At 29.4% G+C, this 26,175-nt stretch overlaps 3 protein-coding genes across 4 annotated transcripts; 1 reads left to right on the forward strand and 2 right to left on the reverse strand.

Moving 5' to 3' along the window:
* Positions 1-1,524: 1,524 nt before the first annotated feature.
* On the reverse strand, positions 1,525-4,475 carry Kra (basic leucine zipper and W2 domain-containing protein kra). The gene is made up of 8 exons (XM_076327906.1): positions 4,320-4,475; positions 3,673-3,744; positions 3,316-3,596; positions 2,930-3,234; positions 2,589-2,832; positions 2,301-2,520; positions 2,035-2,211; positions 1,525-1,970 (listed from the first exon to the last, which is right to left on the reverse strand). The coding sequence occupies exons 2-8, from the start codon at positions 3,731-3,733 to the stop codon at positions 1,966-1,968; spliced, it is 1,293 nt and encodes a 430-aa protein (XP_076184021.1). The 5' UTR covers positions 3,734-3,744; positions 4,320-4,475; the 3' UTR covers positions 1,525-1,965.
* Positions 4,476-6,260: 1,785 nt separating this feature from the next.
* On the reverse strand, positions 6,261-15,575 carry Ide (Insulin degrading metalloproteinase). 2 transcript variants are annotated; one of them, XM_076304476.1, is made up of 14 exons: positions 15,508-15,575; positions 14,574-14,758; positions 13,989-14,489; positions 13,338-13,540; positions 13,002-13,250; positions 11,011-11,406; positions 10,820-10,929; positions 10,601-10,745; positions 10,361-10,471; positions 10,154-10,274; positions 9,833-10,039; positions 7,815-8,107; positions 7,526-7,735; positions 6,261-7,414 (listed from the first exon to the last, which is right to left on the reverse strand). In XM_076304476.1, exons 1-14 carry the CDS (start codon positions 15,573-15,575, stop codon positions 7,205-7,207), a joined length of 3,009 nt encoding a protein of 1,002 aa, XP_076160591.1. In that variant the 3' UTR covers positions 6,261-7,204. The 2 variants fall into 2 exon arrangements, with proteins under 2 accessions (XP_076160591.1, XP_076160592.1); XM_076304477.1 differs by lacking the exon at positions 15,508-15,575 and adding an exon at positions 15,232-15,474 and having other exon boundaries at positions 6,308-7,414.
* A 524-nt stretch (positions 15,576-16,099) lies between these two features.
* Positions 16,100-19,579, forward strand: Smu1 (Smu1 spliceosomal factor). Its single transcript, XM_076327632.1, has 8 exons — positions 16,100-16,228; positions 16,303-16,369; positions 16,476-16,619; positions 16,705-16,819; positions 16,948-17,590; positions 17,664-17,765; positions 17,837-18,173; positions 19,281-19,579. The coding sequence occupies exons 1-8, from the start codon at positions 16,203-16,205 to the stop codon at positions 19,377-19,379; spliced, it is 1,533 nt and encodes a 510-aa protein (XP_076183747.1). The 5' UTR covers positions 16,100-16,202; the 3' UTR covers positions 19,380-19,579.
* Positions 19,580-26,175: the final 6,596 nt, after the last annotated feature.

The raw sequence follows: 26,175 nt of genomic DNA on the forward strand, positions 1-26,175 counted from the left end.
GACACAATATAACACTTTAAACTTGTATATTTTAACATTTTACATATCTTCATAGTTCAAAGACATTTGTTAAATATTACATTTTATAGTTTTGCTTCGTATGGTATTCTATAAAACAATCTCCAAGATGTATTCTTGGTTTGTCAAGGCAAGTGTCACAGTAGTATACAGTTTGTTGCCTTTTGCTAAGGTTGGTTCATTGGAAACAAACTTTGCAATCCCTTTTACTTCCCATTAGTACAACATGGAGCTTTCTATTCAATCGGATATCTTCAGAACTGCTCTGCGAAGTAGAAGCTTGCAATCGTTTTTACCAGAAATCTCTCAATTGATTAATCAAAGTTTTCAAATATTGCAGGTGACTAAGCATCTGTGTCTTCAAATGAAATCTCCAAAAAATTTGACTAAATCGTTCTCTGTAAATGTGTCTAAGTAAAATGGAATGTAGCTAACATTATTTCTGGACCAGTATTCTTGTAAGTTTGCCAACATATTTATGATTAGTGCATTAAATGCCCAGAATTTGCTTATGGTCACATCATATCAAGATCGCCGTATAGAATGAGACGATATCTTCCCTTCTAGCTTCTTTGCAGCATAATTATTAGTTTCCTGTACTGTCTGTAACTGATTCCTCGATGAAAAATAACTTAAAGAAATCTATGGGTTCTTTTATGTGTAAAGATACCTTCGGTCCTACGGGTCTTTCGTCGGATACAAATGGTATTCTCGTAATCATTTCTTCGGATTCTGTGCATTTTGTCCATATTGAAGGTTCTATCTCTACTGCAAAATTATTCTCGCTTTCAGATTCACTATCTATTAGTCGGATTTTTCGCCTTCTTACACCTTTGACTTCGTCGCTATCTTCATTACTTCCATCTTCCTCCCCATGGACAAGCAGTTTATGTATAAATGTAATTTCGTTCGTCACCGACGAAAAATTGAACTTGTCTTCACTTGAACTAATTTCTTCCTGATATTTCATGCTTATTGGGCTCAGTAACTTTGAGAGAAATATTCTGATTACCAAGAAAATCTGACCCGCGGTCACGACTGTTTTTGAGACAAGCCATCTTTGTAGCCATTACCTCATAAAATTGCACACAAAGGGCTAGGAGTAAACTCATAAAGCGATATTCGTTAGGCTAAACCTAAATAAATACCGTTATCGTTTAATTTGCCACCTCGATTCGAGTTGTCGCATCATATCCAGTGGTGCCTCTCGAGCGCAAAGGGTTAACATGCTTAGAAATAGTTACATTTAACCAATATATTTTTAACATTTTGTGAGCTCAATTATTAATTAATATTCAATTGCCATTATATGGTGTATAAGCCATGATTTTCACAGTAATATGAAAAAATATAAGTAGAGCAAATAGTCCTTGTAATTGTAATATCGTTCAATTCTAGATTATGTTTTGAAATTTCATCTTTCTTAAGATTATAAAGTTAAAATAATTATAATCATAAAATTTGTCAACTTCATTGCAGGAAATTAGGATTTACCAAAACATCAAATATTAAACACCACCTGACAATATATTTTCTATAAACTAGGGTACAATATTCTTATACAAAGAAAGAGGGTCTGAAAATTATACATACACAGGGATAAAGATCTATTCTTCAATAACTTTTTTGTTATTCTGTATATATTTTGTAGCGGTGTTATAAAAATGTAACACAAAATATTTCTTCTTAAAGTAATACAATTTAAAGACATTGCAAATTTACAATTTATCTCCCACACTAATCGGATGTTAGTATAATGTTGTTTTCTGTCTATTAACAATTAAAAAGTTTTATGTACTTGTTTCGTTATACTGTGCCTCACAATAATACAAACTTTGGTTTTTCAAAATTTCTATTTATCAGTACAATCCAATTGCAGTTTATGTCTGATCCATTTTTGAAATTTTGAAGAAAATTCAAACATGTACTTTCTGACAATGAATTATATTATTCTGGAATGTAAAAAAAAAATATAAAGTTAAAAGAAAAACATTTTAGCACACTACAATAACATACTTTTGTTGTTTTCTTCTTCTTCTTCTCCATCTTCCTCTTCTCCTGATTCAGATTCCTCTTCAGCTATCTGTAACCATTCGACAAATTTTTTCATTTGATGCAAAAAAAGTAGTTTTCCTTTAACTGAATGACCCTCCCTATACCACTTTAGAATTACTTCCTCTGATATTAAATCCGCTGAAATAAAATATATTGTTAAAAATGAGAAACAGAAACAAAAAATGTTACTAAATCTTATGCATATTGTGTAGTTTAATAGAACATACTTTTATAAAATAGTAAAACAATTTTTTGGAAGACTTTCATAAAGTTCATATTTTCATAACAGAATTCCTGGATCTTGAGAATAAGTGCAAGTTCAGATTTGGCAGTGGTTGTAAAAGCATCAAATAGTGGAGTATACACTTTTAAATGTTTCAGTGCCTGATCAGCTACCAATTCTTCCTTTTTATTCCATTCAGCTTGACCCATTACAACACCCCAAATCTGCAAATAAAGGTTAATGTTTTTTTTTAGTGTAGTTACAATAATGATACCAATAAAATGACAATTACCAGGCCAATAACTTCATGTTCAGGAATGACACATCTGTGTGCCATTTCTTTGAGATCGAATATAATATCTTTCATAGGACGATTTTCAGCTAATTCATCCAAGAGCAATTCTTGTAAGTCTCGTTTTGCTTCTTGACTTGCTTGAGCTTTATGTAATTTCACAATATCTGCAAGACCAACAGCTTCAAATATGGATCGAAAATATTCTTCTGTTCGTCTATTGGGTGGTACAAATTCCATTAACCTGTTCATTAGCAAAAAAAGAAAATAATAAAAATAAGACAAAATCTAAAGATGAATGCAACAATAAATTCTACGTAGCATGTTAAATATTTTCATACCTTCTTTCAATATTGCCTTTTTTCAATGCAGTCATTAAACTAGATAGACCTTTTTCCTCTCTCCAGGTAACAAAAACCTCTAATAAAAAGTCTAATGCTAAGTTATCTTTGACAAGATGTTCGTTAATTAAAACTGAAAGCACAGAGGGAGGTACAGAACCATTGGAAATCCACAAAGCTGTCATTCTAGCCAATTTTATTCTTTCTTTAGGAGTAAAACCCTTCATAAAAACCAGTACTTTCTTCATTTCATCTTCAAACATTTTTTCCAAATATTTATAACGTCGCATAAGTTTGATAAAAACCTAAAAATAAAAATACATTCAAGACCATGCAATAAAAGATTAATAAATTCTCTTTGAGCATATATAAATGTGATATATCACTTGTTCAAAGTTGCGCATTGATTCTATATCCTCTGATTGTTCAAAGACACAAGCGGTAGTTTTAACTGGTTTATCACCATCTTGAGCAATAGAACCGCCTGGGACTAAAAGGCCACCAGCTATTAAGATGTCAAATAGATCTTCTCCATATCGGCGGTAGTCTAATTTAGAGCCAGCTGCATCTAAGTATTTTGAAATTGCATCTAGGTCGTTACCACACTTTTCCAGACCATGTATAATTGCATCTCTAAATCCTCTTGGATCAGACTTTTCTTTTTCATCTAATTTTAAATTATGTTTTATAATATAATTTTGAATAAATATTATTTGAAAAAATTCTTATTTTGCAAAACATACCTCTTTTTCTGGTCTTTATGCGTTGACCTGATAATATTGGTTTTTCTATTTTTTGACTCATACAATACCTTTCTGAAATTGTAGAAATCTCAATAAATATCACGTGTAAGATATATATATTTTTAACTGTTACGACTTACAAAAAATTCAATTTCAAACTCCACGCTTATAATTGTCCTACTTTCATATTACAATTGTATAAAATTTTTTTAATTAATTTAGTCATATATGTAAAGTTATTTTAATATTAGCTTTGCTTAAAAAAATTTTTATCCGAAATTACGCATTTAAAAGCATTGAAAAATCAAGCGGGACTACCAACGCGACCACAATGCGCGTAACATTTGACTTCAAAGCTGTCGTTAGCAGATCCCCGACAAATGGCGACTTTGTTAAATATATCACCATATATCACACATACATCACATAATTCATGGTCATGAATTACTTTATAAGGGAAAGCATTGTTATAAATCTATTTAAAAAACGCGTATTTTAAGTAATCCATTACTTCTAAGGTTAAGGTCACGCAATGAGACCACGATGGCTGAAATCTATAAAAATGATAGATTCCTTGCAACGGATGGATTATCCCAGAAGCGAGAAAATATTAATCGAATATTAGCAATCTCTCTATTTTAACTTACATAAATGCACGTACAACTGTAGAACTACCCCTTTCCAGGTGTACAAGGGCAATACGAAATATCTCAAAGAAGATTTTGAGCACTCGAGATCAGTGAAACCGAAGAGAATCAATCTAAGGAGAAGTCACGATTGGCAGGGAATAGATAGGATACTCGAATTTGTGTTTCATAACGTGTTTTTAACGCCATCTAAATGATTTAAGGTGAAAGAGGGCACTAAAAAGTAAAGCCCGTAGCGACCTCCTTGACGAACTACAAACAAGCACCAGGAGCTAAGAATCGAGATTGGTTGTTGTTTCTTACAAGTTGTCAATCAATAGTCAACTTGTATATCAGGATCTCCCATCATACGAGATTTACTTCAGGGATTGTTAGTACAAACAATAAAATAATTATATATAAACGTCCTACTGGATTTATTTTTCTAGCTATAACGAGTTTTGTGTTCTATAGTCTGGTCAACTTACAGATATCGTGTAAAAAAATCACGTGACTGCAAGAAAGTATATCTGTAGTCTATTTCATGGACGATGAGTGGATCTAAAAGTTCGAATTTATGGCAGGAAGTCATGACTTTTAACGCAATATTTGTCATTGTAAAGTTATAAAAATGCCATATTTAGAAGTTTTCACGATAGCCAAACCTTATAATTTCATGTTATATGTAATCGGATTTTTAATTAATATAAATCAGGCATGTTCAAAAGTGGAATTTTTTTTACGGCTTGTTTCTTTTCAATGCACATCACTGTCAAGGAATAAAAAAAGAACAAAGTTGCACGATAAAATTAAGAAGATGATATTCTAATTTTTATTAGATACGTTCACATTGGTTCCATTGTGTATTGCGGTATTAACCAGCCTTCTCTCTCTCTCTCTCTCTCTCTCTCTCTCTCATGTGCAGTTCTTGAGTTTGCATCCTTCACATTTGTATTGCCTCGTTAGAGGTCATCAATCTTCCACTGATTTTATAGTTGCTGTGGCGAGTGCAACAAACTGAAAGTGAATGAGAAAGCACATTACGGCGACAAACTATAAATTTCTGTCGAGCTTTGGCGGTTTTAATTAATTTTATATTGTGACGATTCTTAATTTTATTAACTAGCCTTATTGGCATTAAATAAATTATTTCTTATTTTCAATGTTTTCTCTTGTAATAATAAATTCGTAAGTGGATTTCTTATTGTTCGCTGTATAGCTTAATTTACTTTCCTCATGTTGAATGCGTCGTTTATACAGATTTAATACAACTCTGCTACATTGGGAATAGTTTCTCCCGCCGTGTTTGATTCGAGAATTTCAATCTTTCTATTGTTAATAAGGTCTTTTCCGCCCATGATAATTTAACAATAATTTAACTATAATAATACACACAATTGCAATTATAATTATTATAGTAAAATTTATTAAAATGTAAAAAAATTTTAATATCCTTTCCTTAAAAAAAAAAGATTTATTTTCTTGTATCCTTGTACAATCCAAGCTGCTGAAACTCGAGCGACCCTTTGTGGTTTGCCGCCGTCATGTATCGTCTCGCTCACTCGCCATCTGTCGCACTCGCTGTGACAAAGAACAGAAGAACTACAAAATAAAGGACTGTTCCGTTGTAAATTGTGGTCCCCCAAGTGGACGACCTATAACGAGACAATACTATTTATTAAGCAATAAATTTAAAACACTTCGAACATAATTCAAAGTCTAAAACTCTTGAAAGTCTTGAGAGTTTCGATAAATTTTGAAAGTTTAATAAGAATTTTTATTACATTTATGCAAGCAATATTAGTCATAAAATAGTAAAGAAAATCTGAAAAATTGGAATTATAAAAATATAACTGATTTACATTATTCTTTTTTATAGGTCTTAGTATGTGAATATATCTCACACGTCCGATGTGATCTTTGTCTCACAACGGTTCGGCAATGTTATAAGCACATTCGAACAAATTTTTTTTTAAATAATAAATTCTAAATGAGTACTTTTAATTCCAAAGAACGATTTAGTTTTTTATTTAAACAATATTTCTTTAAATAACTTTAACAATTTATTTATTTTTGGCAAATAAAGTTATTTTTTTTTAATTTACGTTTGGGAAAAACAAATGGTAAATTATTGGTTTTCCAGTTATTTATTTGTATAATTTAAAAGTATAACGAATTATCGTCTCGGTTGTTCGTATTAATTATTTCTTTCAGAAAAAAAATGTTTACAACTAATATTTGAACGTGTCTTTTTTCAAATTATTTACCCGAAAATTTATTTGATTTGATAGGCTGGTTATATCTTAGTTTGATCTCATATTTTACCATCTCACTATGGAATTCATGCGAATTTTGATTTCTTGTCATGGGCAAAAGAGTGTTTGACTTATAGGAGTGCTTGATACAACCTCCGTCCACCTCCGACTGCCAATGAAATCTATTTGCCTGTCTCTTTCACTTTTACATTTACTTTTTCATTTTTAAGTCTAGATAGCCTTTTATAGATACATGTTCGACAGTATAAAATAAATACACTTACGTATTATATATATACATATATATGTTCCATATTCATATAAACTGAACATTGTTTCCGTGTTATCTTTAAAACTATGAATTCCTTCATATTTCAAACAAAGACGATGTGTCTATTGATTTGCGTTCTTTGTCTAAAACAACAATTAACGAATAAAACGTCAAGCCAAAAATAAGTGAAAGCGAAACGTGAAAATGAAAGAGACAGCGATACAGGTACAGATAGTAATCCTCAATGACTCTGTCAGGCCAATTCGATTGACGCTTGCTTGGTACCTATTATTTATGAAATTAATATAACAAAAACTGTATTATATAACAAAATATGTTAAAAGTAAAAATAAATGTATAATTAAAATTTATTAAATGTTTTATAATTTAGAAAAATGAGCCCCCTTCCTTGGTACATTCTTGAATGGTTTTGGTAATGGATGTAAAGATTGACTAATTTTAAATGCCGTGATGTCATCGATCTTTTTATATTCAAAAGAATGTTCGGTATCATTTGGCTGGGTATCATCTTCTACTGTAGATATTACATGTACTGCTAATTTACGTTGAATATTACTTTGACGCATTTTCTATAAATAATATTCAATTAAATGTAATACAATTTATATCAATGTTAAATTGTATAATTTGGCACACACACACACATATACACACGCACGCACCTACGCACACATATGTACCTTATAAAACGTTAGTATTTGTTCTAGTGTTATAGTTCTTAAGTATGCAACCTCCACATTTGACCGATCAAAATTATATTGTTGTGATGCAATTTCATTCCAAAAGACAACAGATAAGCTAATTAACATTTTAGGTTTTTGAAGGAGTTTTATTGCTAATGATTCTACATATTTATTAAAGTCTTCATCTGATAATTTCGCTATTACGTCCTAAAATAAATGTAAATAAACATTGTATAAGCATGATTAAAAAGAATTTTTCAATAATGTTTCAAATTGTACTACTAACCAACATAGAATCCAAAAATATATCAATTATTTGTTCAACACATTTAGGGTGTCTATCACTTTGAACTATTATATTTAAGCCTTCTACGCTATTATGCCTTTGAATTCCACAAAATACAATATATCCCAATTGTTGTTTAGTTCTTAAAGTGGTAAAACATGGTTCTGAAATAATCTGCACTAAAAGTGCCAGTAACATTCTTGATTCCGTTGACCGTGTGTCAGTTTGATAAAAAACTTCTGTACATGAATTTTTATGAAACTTATTATTTACTTCAAACAAAAAATGACAACCTGAAAAGTAGACAACACAAACACATTATCTTCCTTAAACTGAAAAAAGTATATACTTACAAATAAACATTTCTGCCTGTAATATTATGTTGTTATTATACAGAATATTCAACAACAAATAGATAATACTTTAGGGGATGATAAACAAATAAAACTTCAGGTAGATATTTTTGATGACTGCCAATGAGAATCATCATGTAGTTGGGAGCATGTTTTTGCTATTTATAAAGAAGCACATGTATGATGCTGTACAACATAAAACCTATCTACTTTTGGAAACTCAGAAAGGCAATTTTTGAAAATTGCTAAAGAAAACAAAAGGAGGCTATCTTTAATTTTTTTCAGATTTAAAAATTTTTTTCTGCTATAAAAATACAGTATTTGTTTAAAACAATTATAAAAGAAATAATAAAACAATTATTTTTTTAAACTGAAATAATTTTGATTTGATACACCAATATTTTCAGTATAAGCTTCCAATAGCTTTAGTCTTGTTCAAATGCCAGTTCAATAACTATTTTTAAAAGAATATACATACACTATTTTCCAAACTGTAAAATCCATTATTATCGAAATTTTAAAAAATTTTTTGAAATACGTTTAAATGTAGCTAAAGACTACAATATATTAAAATTTGAGCAAAATCTGGAATGTTATTTTATTCAGTGTCAAATTTGATGTGGAATTATTTTGTGTATGTGTGTGTGTGTGTTTTAATAGACTTTGTGATTTTTTGCAATATAGTATATGGAAAGTGACATTCAATTTCTTCACTTAGTTAGCGCGTTTCACTTACTGTTAAACAACGTTACATATGGGTGTTCTTTTATATCCTGACTTGCCTCATGAGTTAATAATTCGCAAATTTTCAGGCGCTAGGCATACTACATACAAATTTTTAATTGTTTATAAATTTAAAACAATATCCTTATTGCGATTTCGTCGTTTTTAATTTTCATTTTGTTTTGGCTCGTGAAATCATGCCCTAAAGTATTGTTCACTTATGGATGAACCTCCTATGTATGAGTATATTTTTAATAAGTTTGCTGTATAATAATATAGCAATTGGAATGATCTATAGTTCCGTTTTCATTGAATGTAGAAAAATATTATAGAGAGATCCATGAAACAGTACAGTAAGGTCTAGTTTTTTCTGACCTCATTTTTTCTTAATTGTAATAATGCGTATATAAAGCAAAATTGTATTTTTTTTTTTAAATTGATTGTTTCAAATGTTTCTTTTTTATATAAATCAATTCTGTTTTTATTTTCCATATAAAAGTATGAAGGTAAAGTGTTCGGAAATTAAATATTTAAAATGTTTTATTAAAACTTGTTTTATTCAAGATGTTTAAATGTATTAATACTTTTATACGCAAAATGTATAGAATTACATTTAATGAAATTTAGAAAAAAAGTACACTTGTATCTTCTCAGTGCTCTATTGCACGTAAAAAAAGCGAGAAAGACTCTATTGTTCTAATTAACTTTACTCTCTTCAATTTTGTTCTACTTTCAACAAAAAAGGAGCTATGAATTATCCCAATTGCATGACTTATCTCATATTCTGCATAATATTCAATTGAAAAGAATACTGTACTTTGTATATATTATAAATGTTATGGTAATATAAATTTTGTATGAAAATGCTTAATCTAAAGTATGTATGTTAAAGTAATAAAACATAATAATTTAGGACTAATATTAAAGTCTAAATTTACTTACCATCTTCTAATCTAATTTCACGCTCCAAAAGTAGGTGTTCTGATAAGAGTGGTATTATCTGAGGGATTTTGCTTGTTAATTTTGATTCTATTGATTTAACTGTTTGAAGAGCTTCTGACATTGTCACATTGCCATGTATTAAACATTCCACATATACTCTGCCGAAGAATTGTGGGATAAATTGTTGAACCCTTTCAAATGTTAATTCTAAATAAAGATATTAATATTAAAATAAGTTTTAAATCACATTCTTCTTAAACAATCTATACTATTTTAATAAATGTCTCTAACATCATAGTATTGTGATTTATATACACTTACGAGAAGTTGCTTCTAGTATTTCATGGTTTGTCCAAATTTGTTCTGATAATAAAACAACAAGATAATAAATTGCATGCATGTATGGTTGTTCAGTTTCAAAGTTTTTTAGACTTCTGATATACTAAAATTAATAAGAATTAACATGAAAATGATTATTGTGTGATAAATCATGTGATAATGTTGATATAAAAATTAAATAATGCATACACTTTCTTTCAAAACTTTAAACCGTTCTGGATTAACTTCAAAATTAATCATTGTATCTATAATTTTATCCAGTAAAACTTGTTGCTTATCATCATAACCACAGATTCCTATCTGAAAAATATGTTCATTGTAGAAAATATCATGATTGAAACATTCATACACACTATATTATGAATGATAATAATATATGCTTTTTATAGTATGTACATTCAAAAAATGTAAAAGTAAGTTTATACTTACTGTTATACCATATTTACTATTATTAATACTCCACTTAAGTCCAGCTAATTCAGCAGCATATGTATATTCATTTAGAGCATCACGAAATAATTGTACAAATATACGACTTAAGTTATAATTAAGTGGATCCAAATATGTCAATGGACTATGAAATATAATATATATAAATTATTTATTTGCTGTAAACAATGCAGAGATTTATTTTCCTTTGTATTTTACCTGGAAAAATCTATAGATATATTAGCCTTAGGTACAAGAAATTCATCATCTTGTTTAAACCACAGTCTTAATAATGGAGTGTCCTCAATAATTTCTGGAAATTTTGTTATCTAATGGATATAATAAAATTAATATTTTTACAAATACATATAATCAATTATTTCGTGTAAAATATAGGAAATTTTATTTACACTGTCTTTTTCTGCTGATTTTATATCAAATTTTTTTGGTATAAAGTCATTTTTTATTGGTAGTTTAAAGTCTGAATTGTAACCAGCTTCCATCCACTTATTAATTATGGTTTCTGGTATTTTTTCTTTTTTGAACATAGTACCATACCATTTTTCAGTTTCAGTGGCAATACTTTCATACATTTTCGCAATTACATATATTCTCACTTTCAATGGTGTCAAATCTTCCATTATCTGCTTAATAAACTCAGGTTCCCACAATGGGAAAAGATTTTCTGCTACTAAAACTTCTTCTATTGGAAAATTGTTTAACATTTTTACCAGAGTAACAACATAATTATTGGGTGGAGTTTTTTCTTTGAATCGAAAATTTATGTCTGCAATGTCTCTATATTCCTTTAACAATAAGTAACTTTTAGTAATAAGGAACTCTAAATTCCATTATATTAGTATATACAGTACTAACATATAAATTGAAGCACTTAAACTAATCACTTAAATAACTTCTTCATTATTAAAGATAGAGAAAAATGTTTCAGGCAGTAGTTGTTTGGTTTCTCAAGAGACATTGCACTGTGCTATTGTTTTAATATAAAGTGGAAGCATCAAGATCACCCATAAATTTTATTTTAAATGGAATGATACATTTTATACAATGATTTGATTATGCACAAGTTCATAACAAGGAGTATAAAACTAACTCTGCTTTACTAGTTCTCTTTTTTAATTTATTATAAATGAATATTAATTTTCTTTTATCTTACATAACACATTGCAGAAGTTTAAATAGATGAACAAAATAAAAAATCCTTATTGCTATCTTATTAGACCAATATTCTTCTTGAATATGGTTAAATGTGAAATGTAGATTGTGCTTAAATCTTTGTTTACATTCTATGATATGCATGATATTATAGCCTACTGATATGTCATTCCATGCAGAAATAATATACTTTTCTTCTTAATTGACTTTAAATGACCTACGATCAGAAATCATTGTACTTGTTTTAAAAGTCTCTGTTAGAAGATAAATAATATATATTTTTCTACTAAAAAATAAAGATTGAGATATTGAAAAGTTTGGTGCTTCCACTTACAATAGAATCAAAGAAGTGACTCAATGGAATCATTCTCTTGACATCAAACAACTTTTGCTTGTTTTAAGTTAAAATTGACAATAGGGAAACTTTCTAAGTTTTTCTTTAGAATTAATGATATTGAGATTATATTAAGGTAGTAATTTCAAGTGCTTCATCTTGTATACTAGATATAGAGAATTCATAATACAACCTGGGTAATTCCTTGTACAAAAATAAGTCAAATGTGTGAAATAAATTTGTTCTATTTGAGGCTTTGTTTTTGAAGAAATTAATTTAAAAAATCTGCCATTTAATTTTAAATGTAATCATATTTGTATAACATTTACTTGATTTAGAAAATGGTATAAGATTATAGAAAGTATGACATAATTATAGTTTATTAATTCTGAAATTGTAGGATCAAGCATACCTTTATTTACAAAACTTAAAGATATACGATTAATGTTCCCTGGCTTTATTTTTTAAACATTTTAATCATTTTCATTGTCTTGACAATACATTATAGTTTTAATATAACCTGTGTAGGTTAAATCAGGATTAGCAAGTTAAAGCCTTAAAGTTTATGTTTACTTATCTTCAAATTTGCAATAAAAACTAAAGAACTAAAAGGCCTATTAATGTTTATAAAAATTGTTAATATTTTGAAAAATTATCAGTGTTTATAAACACAAGAATGAATAGCAATTGTGAAACAATAAACTGTCAAAATAGTGGTTTCTGTGACAATAAACTACATCATTCTAAAATTTCATTTTCTCAAAAACAAAGCTATGGACAAAAAAACTTTATTTTACATTTCCAATTAATTTTTATACAAGGAATTTCTCCTTTTTCAGTTGTGTTAGAAATATTTCAGCTTGTACACATAAAATATATTTTTATAATATTTACTTCGTAAATCCATTTGACTGGTCCATGTTCCTTTAACATGTTAATATATTGGAATACCAATAGAATAATATCATCTATATGTTGGATACCTTTCTTTGTCAAATCAACAATAATATTAAAAAAATTGAAACCCCTGGCACCAAATCGTATATCTGATATAAGTAAATTACACCATCCCTTTGCCTTCAAATAAGACAATAATGATCCCTTTCCTTCGTGTCCGAGTAAATGTAAAATATAATATGCAGGCTAAAAAAGAACAACAAAGCATAAACATTTCTGTTAAATGATCAAGATTAATGAAATAATACATTGGAAGGTAAATATAATTATTACCGCAGCTTTGTAATAGTCTCGCAAATAAGGTATTGGAAATTTAATATTCAAATGCCTTGTATCCTTTATTGGTACAATGTACCATTTAGTTTGAAAATGTTCTTCATTAAAGGGATTTGTTGACCAAAAAGGTAACTCAATATCCTTATTTTTTACTTGAGAAAATAATTCTACTGCCATTTGTTCAAGTTCGTCTAAACTCTCTAAATGCATAATATATTTTTTGTACAGTTTCATAAAACATGTACATATACAAGATGTTTTAAAAAATGGGAAATACTAAAATATGTAAATTCTTTGTGTGAAGAAAAATTGAAAAATTCTATAATAATGTACAATTTGGAATCCCAAATAAAAAACACATAAGTAAAAACTTTAATTGACCATACTTTAAGAACTAAGGCTTAAATTACAAAATTAAAAAGGACTTTTCAATTTCTTTTTAAACAAGGAATCTGAGTGTTTTGACTTGCCATATATTTTTGAAAAAACTTGTATATGTAATTATAATTTATAAAAATTATAATCCCTATTATACATATAATAAACAATAATTATTTAAATATAGTTTGTAGAATAGAATTAATTTTTATACGAAGGATTATAACTTTCTTTAATATCTAAGTATAATAGATGAAATATTTTATTTACCTTTTCCAAGTATACATAATGCCATAATGTTAGCTGAATAAAATTTCGTATGAAATTTAAGTAACTCTTCTCTTACATTTATTTTTAAACTTTTAGGTACTGTTTCTAATGTCTCCCTATTTCCAGTACCAAACTTTGTAAAAGGATGGTCAGGAGATGCAGATGAATTTTCCAATTGACTAACACGCCATGTATCATTTGCTAAGTTTTTTACATATTCTGAATTAATAGCATTTAATTCCCGTTCAGTTGAAGCTTCTGTAAACAGTGGTGCAATGAAAAACTGAGAGAAACGATCTAATGCACCCTCTAATTTTTCTGGATGTACATCAAAATAATAAGTAGTATGATCCGTATATGTTGAAGCATTAGATGAACCACCATTTTGTGATAAGTACACATTGTATTCTTTCTCTTCTGGATATTTCTCTGTTCCTAAGAACAACATATGTTCACAGAAATGTGCTAAACCTGGTATATGTTCTGGATCACTTAAAAAACCTATGAATAATATAAAAATATTTTAGTTCCAAAATCAAATTTTAAATTGTTTAATATGATTTCATATATTATATTGAATTTTACCAATGTTCACATCCAAGGATGCAGCACTTTTGTCAGTTGTTGGATCACTAATAAGTAAAACCTTCATTTTATTAGTGAGCAACAGACCTCTATATTCTCTTTTATCATTTGGTGATTTAATTATATCATGATATCGCTTTTCTACACAATCGTGTATAGATATATTATTATTGGATGATTTATACCTAACAAAAATAACATAAATATTCAACTGAAACAAATATGAAATTTCTATATTGTTAAGTAATATAGAATATTATTTTACAGAAGCATATATTCTTTCTTTTTGTAAACCAAATATTATATGAATAAATTCTAACTTGGCAATAGTAACATCTGTGGATAAAATATTATTTTGAAGTACTAATGTCATTATAAATACTTATACAGATTATACACATCAATGTTATACCATAGGTCTACAATGATGTAAATTACATAAAAAAATTTACATAAAAGTGTTTTTTATGCTTTATTGGTTTAAGACCTTTGTTCAAACAAATTTTATCTAAATTAATTAAAGAGATACAATTTTTTCTAATAAAAACGTTATTACATGCGTTCTATTTATGTGTATTTTCTTAATAGCTGAATTAAAAAAATTTTATATAAATATAAAACGTTTAATATCACTGAAAATATCACTTAAGATACATACACAAACATTGTATTAGGTTATAACTCAAATCAAACAGTAGTAGCGATTCTGTCTTTTACAAAGACAATTTCTCCGTATATCACAAAAGAATGTCAATACTTTGGAATATGTAGTGTACGCTGACAACCAGTTCAATTACATAACTTTCATCAATTAGAATGAATTAAATGTCAATAAATTGATTCGATTGTTTTACAAATGCAAGCAATTTCATTTATACAGGCCATGATTGAATTACGCCATATACAAAATATTTCATTGAAACTATATACATACCTGTGGAATAATAAGGATTGGGTAGGAATGTAAAAAATACGTGGTTTAAATATGAATGAAAAGATCATTTTTACTACATTTTTTTTACATTACTTTATGCATTACTTTAAAAATGACAAGAATTATTAAATTTTGTTATGTTATTTACTATATGCTATTTTAAAGGAAGTTACAAGTGCCTATGGCTAATTTAAGTTTTTTAGTGTTGCAATGTGAATCGTAATTGTTCATATTTTTGTATCGTACATGAATAATACATAAAATAGATATTAAAATAGTAATAAAAATGATATTTGCAATGAGTAATAATTTTATAACAATATGGTATTAAATAGAAACTCTTTTACTTATTTCAATTCTAATCAATTTTGAAAAGATATATTTATTTATTATATTTTAACTAAAGTAAAATTCATTAAATAGTACACGATATAACTAAAGTGGATTCAATGGTAAAGAATATTCAAATTATAATAAGCATTTTCAATAAGTATATATCATGTTCTAAAATATATGAATAGGAAATTTAGTTTCTTTCAATTTTCCTTTAACTCTAGTGACAAAAACGTAAAGAAGGAACTAGAACATGATAATAATACTACTGCAACGTTTGTCGACATAACCTAAGCTAATATTATTTTTCTCTACTAAGTATTAATATTTATTTTTACTTTATTCCTTGAATATCATAAAAAATGTCGATTGAAATTGAATCTGCTGAGTAATTATTTTACATCTACGAATAAAATCTTTTAAATTTATTCTCATTACCCATACTTTAATATTTGTTTTCAGTGTAATCCGTTTGATACAACAGTATCTCAAAGAATCTAATCTTGTCAAAACGTTACAAACATTACAGGTAATGTTTTGTAACCTGTATTTATATAATTGTTAATTTAAAACTACTATGTAACAGTAAATCTTATTCATAATTATAATAAATAAACGTGTTTCTACACTTATAGGAAGAAACGGGAGTGTCATTAAATACAGTGGATAGTGTAGATGGTTTTGTAGCAGATATAAATAATGGACATTGGGATACAGTATTAAAAGCAATACAGTCATTAAAATTACCCGATAAGAAACTTATTGATTTGTATGAACAGGTTTGTTACTATATTTAAAAAATATGTATTATAATAAAAATATGTGCAAAGTATTATAGTATACTTTATGTTTAATGTTTTGTAGGTTGTTTTAGAATTAATTGAATTACGAGAATTAGGTGCAGCTCGATCACTGTTACGACAAACAGATCCTATGATTATGATGAAACAACAAGAACCTGAAAGATATATTCATTTAGGTATAGATGATTTTATCTTTTTACTGTTATAAATACTAACTATGTTTAATGAAAATTCAGTTTAATTATGTAAAAGTTATTCTGTTATTCGTGATTTTTCTAATATTGTATTATGTTACATTATACAGAAAATTTACTTGCGCGCTCATATTTTGACCCTCGTGAAGCATATCCTGATGGAAGCACAAAGGAAAAACGAAGAGCTTATATAGCTACGGCTCTTGCTGGTGAGGTATCAGTAGTACCTTCGAGTAGGTTACTTGCACTATTAGGACAGGCATTAAAATGGCAACAACATCAGGGTTTACTTCCACCTGGTACTACAATAGACTTGTTTAGAGGAAAAGCAGCAGTGCGAGACCAAGAAGATGAGAAATATCCAACACAACTTTCAAAACAAATCAAATTTGGACAAAAATCTCACGTAGAATGTGCACGTTTTTCACCAGATGGTCAATATCTTGTTAGTGGTTCTGTTGATGGATTTATTGAAGTTTGGAATTTTACAACTGGTAAAATTAGAAAAGATCTGAAGTACCAAGCTCAAGATAATTTTATGATGATGGAACAAGCAGTATTATCAATGTCTTTCAGTCGTGACAGTGAAATGTTAGCTAGTGGTGGACAGGATGGAAAAATTAAAGTATGGAGAGTACAAAGTGGACAGTGTTTAAGGAGATTTGAGAAGGCACATTCAAAAGGTGTTACATGTCTTCAGTTTAGTAGAGATAATAGCCAAATTCTATCCACATCATTTGATACCACTATACGGTATGTGAAAATAATAATTACACAGAGATTTATTTTTACCAATATTATAATATACACCATATGTGTAACATAGGATACATGGACTTAAATCTGGAAAAACATTAAAAGAATTTCGAGGACATGCTTCTTTTGTAAATGAAGTAGTTTTTGCACCAGATGGACATAATATAATAAGGTATATTTACTCAACCTTTAAATAACTTTATTTTAAAAATATGTAATTAATTTAATAATTATATTGTATAGTGCATCGTCGGATGGAACTGTAAAAGTTTGGAGTTTGAAAACAACAGAATGTATAGGTACATATAAATCTTTAGGAGCTGCAGATTTAACTGTAAATAGTATACATCTTCTGCCTCGAAATCCGGAACATTTTGTCGTCTGTAATCGTTCAAGTACAGTAGTTATTATGAATATGCAAGGACAAATTGTAAGATCATTTTCTAGCGGTAAACGAGAAGGAGGTGATTTTGTATGTACAGTTGTAAGTCCACGTGGTGAATTTATTTATTGTGTTGGTGAAGATCTTGTACTTTATTGTTTTTCTACATCATCGGGAAAACTTGAAAGAACTCTTAATGTAAGTAACTTGAATTTTTATATGTTATTTCGTCTGTTTTATCGATTAATTGTTTTCAATTTTTTGTCAAAAATGAAAAGTAAATAAATGTATCGAGTTAGATATGAGCGATATGTTTCGCATTACAGCAGCACGCGTTATAACATGAGTGATATGTTTTGCTCCAAAAAGGGACGTTTTGAAGTTCCATAAATCATAAAAATTATTTATATCTTTTATCATGTATCAGTTTTTTTTTTCTATTTACTATTAATAATTTTCATATTTTATTGTTTTTTACCGCAGTGAAAGAGGATGTAGTAATATTTTCTGTTATAGATGTAAACAAAGTAAAAACAGTTCTATGTACAGAAGTTTGTTATATTAATACATTCATTTTTTTATTTATTATCAAATTCATAAGCAAACTTAGAGAATATGTAATTGCAAGAAATTTTGAAAATGTAACTTTTATAATTTACACTATAGGATCCTCTTCATTAAAGCAATAGGTAGAAGTATAACAAATAATATAAAAATGTTATACAGAGTATTAGGCATACATAAGAGGAAAAAAAAGAAAAATTAAGAATGAGTCATAATTGATAAATATATACATAAAATAGATTTTATCTTACAATAAGATCACAGTGATATTCTAACTAATATCAGTTAGCTTACTAATAGTAGTTTGTCATTGATAATAAAAACAATGTTATTAAAACTACTTGCTATGACTCTTCATTAATTTGTTTCATGTTTTGCGAACAAACATTTCAATTTTAATAACGTATGTTAAGAACTATTTTTCTAACTTGTTACATTTAATATAAAAAATTAAAAGACTATAAAATAACTTATTGAAATAAATAATCTACAGTTAGCAGTTAAGTAGGAAAATATCCATTTTTATCAACAGAGAAATAATATTATGATCTTTGAATAAGTTTATAAAAAAATTTGGGAAATTTTATAATTTATATAGCTCGTGGTTGCAATAATGAATAAAGAAGAAGAATAGGTTCATTAAAAATAGATCAGTTTTTTAAGACCAGTGATATTCATGTTAGAGTTCTGACTTCTTTTATTTATTCATTTATGATTTATTGTATCATTTTTATGTTTCAGATACACGAAAAAGACGTAATAGGCTTAACACATCATCCTCATCAGAACCTTTTATGTTCTTACAGTGAGGATGGACTTTTAAAATTGTGGAAACCATAAGACTGTTAAGAAATACATATGTAAAGTTGAAGTGCTTCTCTATACATGTAACAATATTTATTTTGTAATACAATTCCTATGTACTCTTCGTTAAATCATTTTTAATCGTAGATAGTAATTTTTTTTTATAATCTAATAGTAACAATTTTATCATGTAAAATTTGTATTATGATGTAATAAAACCGTGTTATATAAACCTATTTGCTTTCACGATTTGGAACAGAATTATAAACGCTCAAAGATTTAATATTTATTTAGTTTTGCAAATTCTTAAATCACCTATTTACTGAAAGAAAATTTTACTCTTAATTTATTTTGTCTGATTATTCAAGTCTAATTAAATGTTACGGCTCCGTACGTGGAGTTAAAGAAGGTATACGGGTAGATGCGTGTATGTATATGTAAGATAAAGGGTGTAGGAGATTGGAATGGGTGGTTGATTTGTACCTTACTGTTATACATGGTAAGAACTCTGTAGATATCTCTCTCGTCACGTAGTACAAGAAGAATCCATGGGTGTGCATGGACGTTGTGGTAATTGGGTTTGAGTAAATAAGCAATTATTATATTTTGGTTTGGCAAATATTATAATAATGGGCTAGAGGGGTTAACCGGGTTATCTCGAATACGATCATCGGCACAGGCGTTTTAGAGAGCGCCAAAACCGGCACCAGTCTGCTGCCTGTTTTTGTTCGTTTTTTGGTGTAGCTGCTTGGTAAAAAAGGAAACCTTGATAGTATCTTCATAAAACTACACAAAGTTATTCACTTAATGAATTCGTAGCAGTGGAGCTTGTATACTGTTGAACAAATTGTATCATTTTTTAGATAGAATTAGACAGATTTTAAATAATAGAACCTAGTCAAATCTAAATGACCTAATTTTTTAAATTTCTCGCTGTTATGAAAGTTCCGATTTGCAACATATTTAAAAATGTTGCTTTATTTCATATACAGTCTTATACCATTAGAGTAAGATAATAGATATTTGAGCGAACGTAACTTTCATCGTGACGATAGCTTATCACCTTTGTTTTTTACAAATAATTTGGAAATTAGTTACACATTTTCAAAGTTAGGTAACTTGTAACGTTATTACGCTAGCATAGAACGTTGTTTAAAAATTATTTATTATAAAATGTACAGGTATTATTAAATGTTGGTTGAATTAATAACTTGAATTGTACGCTTTCAATAAAATTCTATTTTTGTGTAAATGTTTTGAAATAATTTTACGATTATTTAATATATTTCAATAATGCGTTTAACACAATATTAACGGAAATAAGTACATGTATGTATGTAATGTATATTTTCAAACAAATGGACCGGAAGACCCGTGGCTAATGCGACTTTAATGTCGTTCGATCTTTTTCGCTTAGTCCCGGTTTCCTGTCGGCTTTTGGTTTAGTTAGATGTCCAATTATCAGTGCGTTTGTCGATTTCTCTTCTTTATAGAATAACCTCCGCCTGTATGTAACCGAAATGGGATGCTCGTTTATATATAACGTATTTTAGAAAAGTACCATTTTATAGGATCATTCCAAGTCAAATTGATTCCCTTTTGCCTCAGGTACTGATTTTGAATTTATTTAAAAAATACAGGCCTTTAAAATTGGTGATTTTTGTATCGTAAAGCTGGTTTTATCTTTCGTAAAAACTTGCTGCATAAATGAACGTTTATCTTCGAAATTATCATCCATATTTTATTGTTCTTGTTTTTCGTTCTCATCAAGAAAGATCGATATCCTAGAATAAATTTCGTATGTGTAAAAAATTCCTATTTTTGCGGATTGCGAGTTGGTGGTACATTTAAAAAATTTTGAAAAATATACAATTGGACAATCTTATGCTTCTTGCACTGAATAAATTATTCCCAGCGTAAATATTCCCATTTCTTAAAGTACTTCGCGATATATTGGTACATATTTAAATGTGGAGAATTGTTCTCATTTTTTATACACAATTTATTTCATAGAATTATTTATCGAAGCAATCATTTCTTTAATTTTATATATACATATGTTTGATAGATCCAGGACATTATTTGACGCATCAGACAACAACCGGATGTAATACTTGATCGAGGGTCGTTTGAAATAGTTGCTTTCACAAAACAACCAAAAGCACGTGTAATTTATTATCATTCATTGTCAATATTGTTTTTAATTTTTTGTAGAAAGTATATGTTAGGAAGACAGCAATAATTAAACTTAGTAGTCTTGAAACCTGTTGCAAGGAAGGAACTTCGAATGGTTGCTTTTCTACCGAAGCTGAAAGGACATGCGCTCGAGTAATTTTACTTCCTTTCCGCGATATCATACGAGTTCTTTCAAGCCTTATTAAATATAAAACTAAAGCAGTAAAATGTTTTGTCGCATTCGTAATCAAGTGATACGCCGTAATATCTGTAATTAGTTTCGTAAATGAAGTAATGGAACAAATAAACAAATACAGTTGTAAGATATTTTTTTAGTAAAGTTAGGAAAACGATTCTGCAGATTAAGTTCTACATTTTTAAGAATATTTATACGAATGTCTTACGATAGAAATAGTTTAATGTATTGCTTTAAGGGCATTTTCAATCCTATTCTCAACTAAACTTCAAATAAGTAGTAGTTTCCACGTGTTCATAATAAGTTGATCACCTGCTGTATATGCAATGAAATAACAGTTGTTTAAAGTATCACAGAATTATGTTGAGAACTAAGTTACTTTAGTAAACAATAAGAGAAATTAATTCGACTAAACATTAGTCGTACGACGTATAGAATATCCTCCATTTTTAACGACTGAGGATGTCACTAACTCGAAATTCGCATATCATCGTTTAATTCTATCTTCTGAACGACGTCTGTCAAAATTTCAGACAGATGTATCAAGTAATTTTGTTTCGGTAGTTGTTTAAACAGGACAAGTTTACGTTTGTTTCCAACCATGGGAAAAAGAGCAATATCTATAAAAGAGCAGTGATTCGATTCCGTTTTTTAGATGGGAAGACGTCTGAGGAAATGAAAGTGAACCTAGATGTTGTTTATAAGAAACATACCCCTTCGAAGATCATCATCAGATATTGGTCCAATGAATTCAAACGTAGCCGAACATCCGTTTCTGACGAAGAGTGTTCAAACCATCCGATTGAGATGACTACACAGGATATGGTCAACAGAATCCGTGATATCGTGTTAGTAGATCGCCGGATGAAAATCAGAGAGATTACCGATATTGTAAACATATAAATTGAACGCGTACGAAGTATCCTACATGAATAATTAGGCATGAGAAAGTTATCGGCAAGATGGGTGCCGCGTTTACTCACATTGGAACGAAAACGAAACCGCGCAACTTTGAAGCACTGTTTGAAGACATGTTTAACCAGCAACCCGAAAGAAATTCTATGGCGTTTCGTGACTGTTAACGAAACATACACCACTACACTTCAGAAATGAAAGAAACAGTGGACTTCACTCAGTGAATCTACTCCAAAGGTATCGTTTTATAATAGGTTCTTCAATAAGTTTTGTCGTTCGATGAAACTTATCGAGCAACCTGGTACCATACTGTTCAATAAGTTTTATCGAACGACAAATTTACCGAACAACCTAGTATCTTACACGGTTTAAAATTAGGAAACGATTTAAACTACCCTTCGTGTAAATCTGTAATAAAATTTTTCATCAACTTCGACAATTGTGCATCAATTTCGATCGAAGTAGTCTTTCGTAATCCCTCGAAAGGAAACGTTAAACAAATTGAACATATTGTTACACGAGACGCGTTTACCCGAAATAAGAGAGTTCTCTAGTGACAGCTATCTTTGTTTTTGTATTTCCAGAAGATTTCCAATTTCGCGATCATAATTTGTTAATAATTGGACATTGTTTGTGTCTAGGGTGGAAGAGATTCCTCTCGCTAGCCAACTGGTCCCAGGTGTGTACACGGGGAGCGTGGCGGACGCGTGCTTCTCCCCTCTTCAAACTCCGCTTGCAGCCGAATGCAGTTGGTCTTACTCGTTTTTTCGTTCTGCATGCTTTCCTGTTTATGTTCGTGCGTATATACATGTACGGGCGTACACAATCGCAAGGAGTGTACCGAATGCTGCAGCATTGAATGGAAAATAAATGAATTTTAAAAGTTTAAAAGTAACGAATTAAATGAATATGTATTGAATTAATATAATTCTAAAAGTTTCAACCAATGTACGGTATATATTGTGTATACGAATACAATCGTTAAGAATCGATCTTCTGTATTTAAATAGAAGCGGTATAAATATATTGGGTCGTTCGAAAAGTAATTTCGTTTTCCAAAATCAAGAATATATAATTTGATAAAATGTTTATACACTCTACAAAAATCGTATTTCGTTTTCACCAAAAAAAAAAAAAAAACGAAATGACTTTCCGAACAACCTAATAGAAAACAATGCGAATAGTATGCGAGGAAAAAACAGATTTCGCGTAACGAGTATTGCGAAATAATAATTAGATTTAAACAATTTAGGTGTTTCTTTGTTCTGTGCAACGATTCGAATTGTTTTCAACGCATTTAGTACTCTTTTCGAAATAAAACTCTTTTACGTTTGTGCAAGATGAATTAATTCGATGGTCGAAATTTATTCGTGCAAGCCAAGTTAGACGAAAATTTAAATTAATATTAGATTCAGCCTGGCTCGCATCAATACATTTTGTCTAACAAATCAATTAATCATTTGTAGACGAACGAATTTGGAAATATCATTTACATTGTTTTCTACATTCGTTTCGTTTTTATTCAAGAATCGATCTACGATGTAGCAAATCGTAGATGTGAAGGAAGGGAGGAATCGAAACGAGAAGAAGTTTAAATTATTCGGAGATCAAGATCAAATTAACTAGCAGTTTCTGTATCTCTGACCTACATTTAAATTAAAATGTATTAGAATCCATCGTTCGGGAACGTTTACACGGAGAAATTAACGAGAATAAACAGAACGACTCGGTGCAAAGAAATGGAAAAAAGTCTTCTTACATGATAAGATTTGCATCCCGGAAAGGTGGTAATTATTCGTAACGGAATAACGCAATTATCAAATTGACCCTCGCACCCTCACATAATTACTCGTGACTTCACGATTTAAGTGGATAATCATTGGGAATTGGCGAACTGTTCACCGAACGCTGAAATTTAGCAAGCGTCAGAATGTGGGGCGCCAGGTCGTCAATTCGTACCGTGTAATTTGTGTTGCGCGTACGTATGCGCCACGTGTATTAACTGTAGCCTTTAACGGTCTGTTTTGAATTATTTTCTAAATGTTCCGCGACAAAGCATTCCTCCACTTTTTTATATCGATCGTTTCAATGCGTCTTTGCGCAAACTTCATTCAAATTTTATGCTACAAACTGTGCCCCGATTAATTAACCGGTTATCGAGAATCACGTTACTAAGTAACGTTTCATTTAGCTAGTTAGAACGTTTCATGTAGGTAAATGGGACCGATTTCCATAGGTATTCGTTGTACCGATACGTAACAATCTCAAAGTCATCAAACGCTACTTATTGGTATTTCGTATAGTATCAATACGGTTCAACATCAGGTATCATTGAGATCTCAAGACAGTTTTGAATTATTTGTACAACTTCGAACGAATCGAGTTTACCTAGATGATTGTTTGAATATTTTTAATTATTTATCGCGTAGTATATTGGCCTTGAATAAAGCAGGTATTACTTTTGATTAAAAGACGTGGTAACATGGTAACGAAACTTTGGGAAAAATGATTTTTTGAAAACTTAGTACATACAAAAATTAAAGACGAAAGTCCAGTTTTCTTCTATTTTTTCTTACTACAAAAATTAAAAATTTAGATAAAAATTCGTGTCTGGTACTTATTATCATTTAAATTTCGATATTTTTAAATATTGAGTGGGGTCCTCAAATTATGTTCGCGCGTTGGACACCATAAATAAATATTTCTCCACTTCTCGAATCGTTTAAAGACATTCCTTAAAGTTCGACACAAAAGTAACAATTTCAAACACAAATATTAACTTGTCCAATGTATAATACTATCGTTACATACAATTATCTTGTGGATTTTAATTTCGTATCTGTGTTAGTAATTTATCGCTATTCCAATTTATATTTTGTACCTTAATCGCATCACCACAATGTACACAGATATGTTTCTTATATTTTTCCATATATTTTTCTCACGTCTTTTATGAACCGGAGCTTCGTAATGGTCTTTTCAACATTGGTCAGTAAAGTACAGAAAACTATCAGACACACGCGCGTGCATAAAATACCTACGTATATTTCACCTATGCCGTGTGCGGGAAATCGTTGGCGTCAACGAAACGGCGGGGCAGCAGCCACATAACAGTAGGAGTTTCAAAAATGAAACTTTACTCCCGATTGGAGAGCCACTCGATCACACAGGAGGGTGCCACATTGTTAAGCTATAACTACCACTCTCTCTTTTTCTTTACTTCTTTCACCCCCGGTAATCTTTTCCTCTAGTTCGGGTGAACTGTTGTTTTACGAGGACTCTTTAGCTCGGCCGAAGGTTCATTATATTGTCGGCTTCAATGCACGGATTGTTTTCAGAAAGAGAACACGATTGTTTCGTTTCTCTTTGGCTTTATTCTCTCCAATGTCTTTTAATTTACCGACGGTCGTGCATCGGTTCTACGGTCGTTAACATTTTACAGCGTCGTCACTGATCGATTCCAAGAGAATTTCCAATAAATAATTATTTTCCATTTAACGTACCACGGCAGGTTGACGAGCTGAAAAATATGGTAGTTTCTGGAAA

This window comes from Ptiloglossa arizonensis, chromosome 2 (genome assembly GCF_051014685.1).
Source record: "Ptiloglossa arizonensis isolate GNS036 chromosome 2, iyPtiAriz1_principal, whole genome shotgun sequence".
Lineage (NCBI taxonomy): Eukaryota > Metazoa > Arthropoda > Insecta > Hymenoptera > Colletidae > Ptiloglossa > Ptiloglossa arizonensis.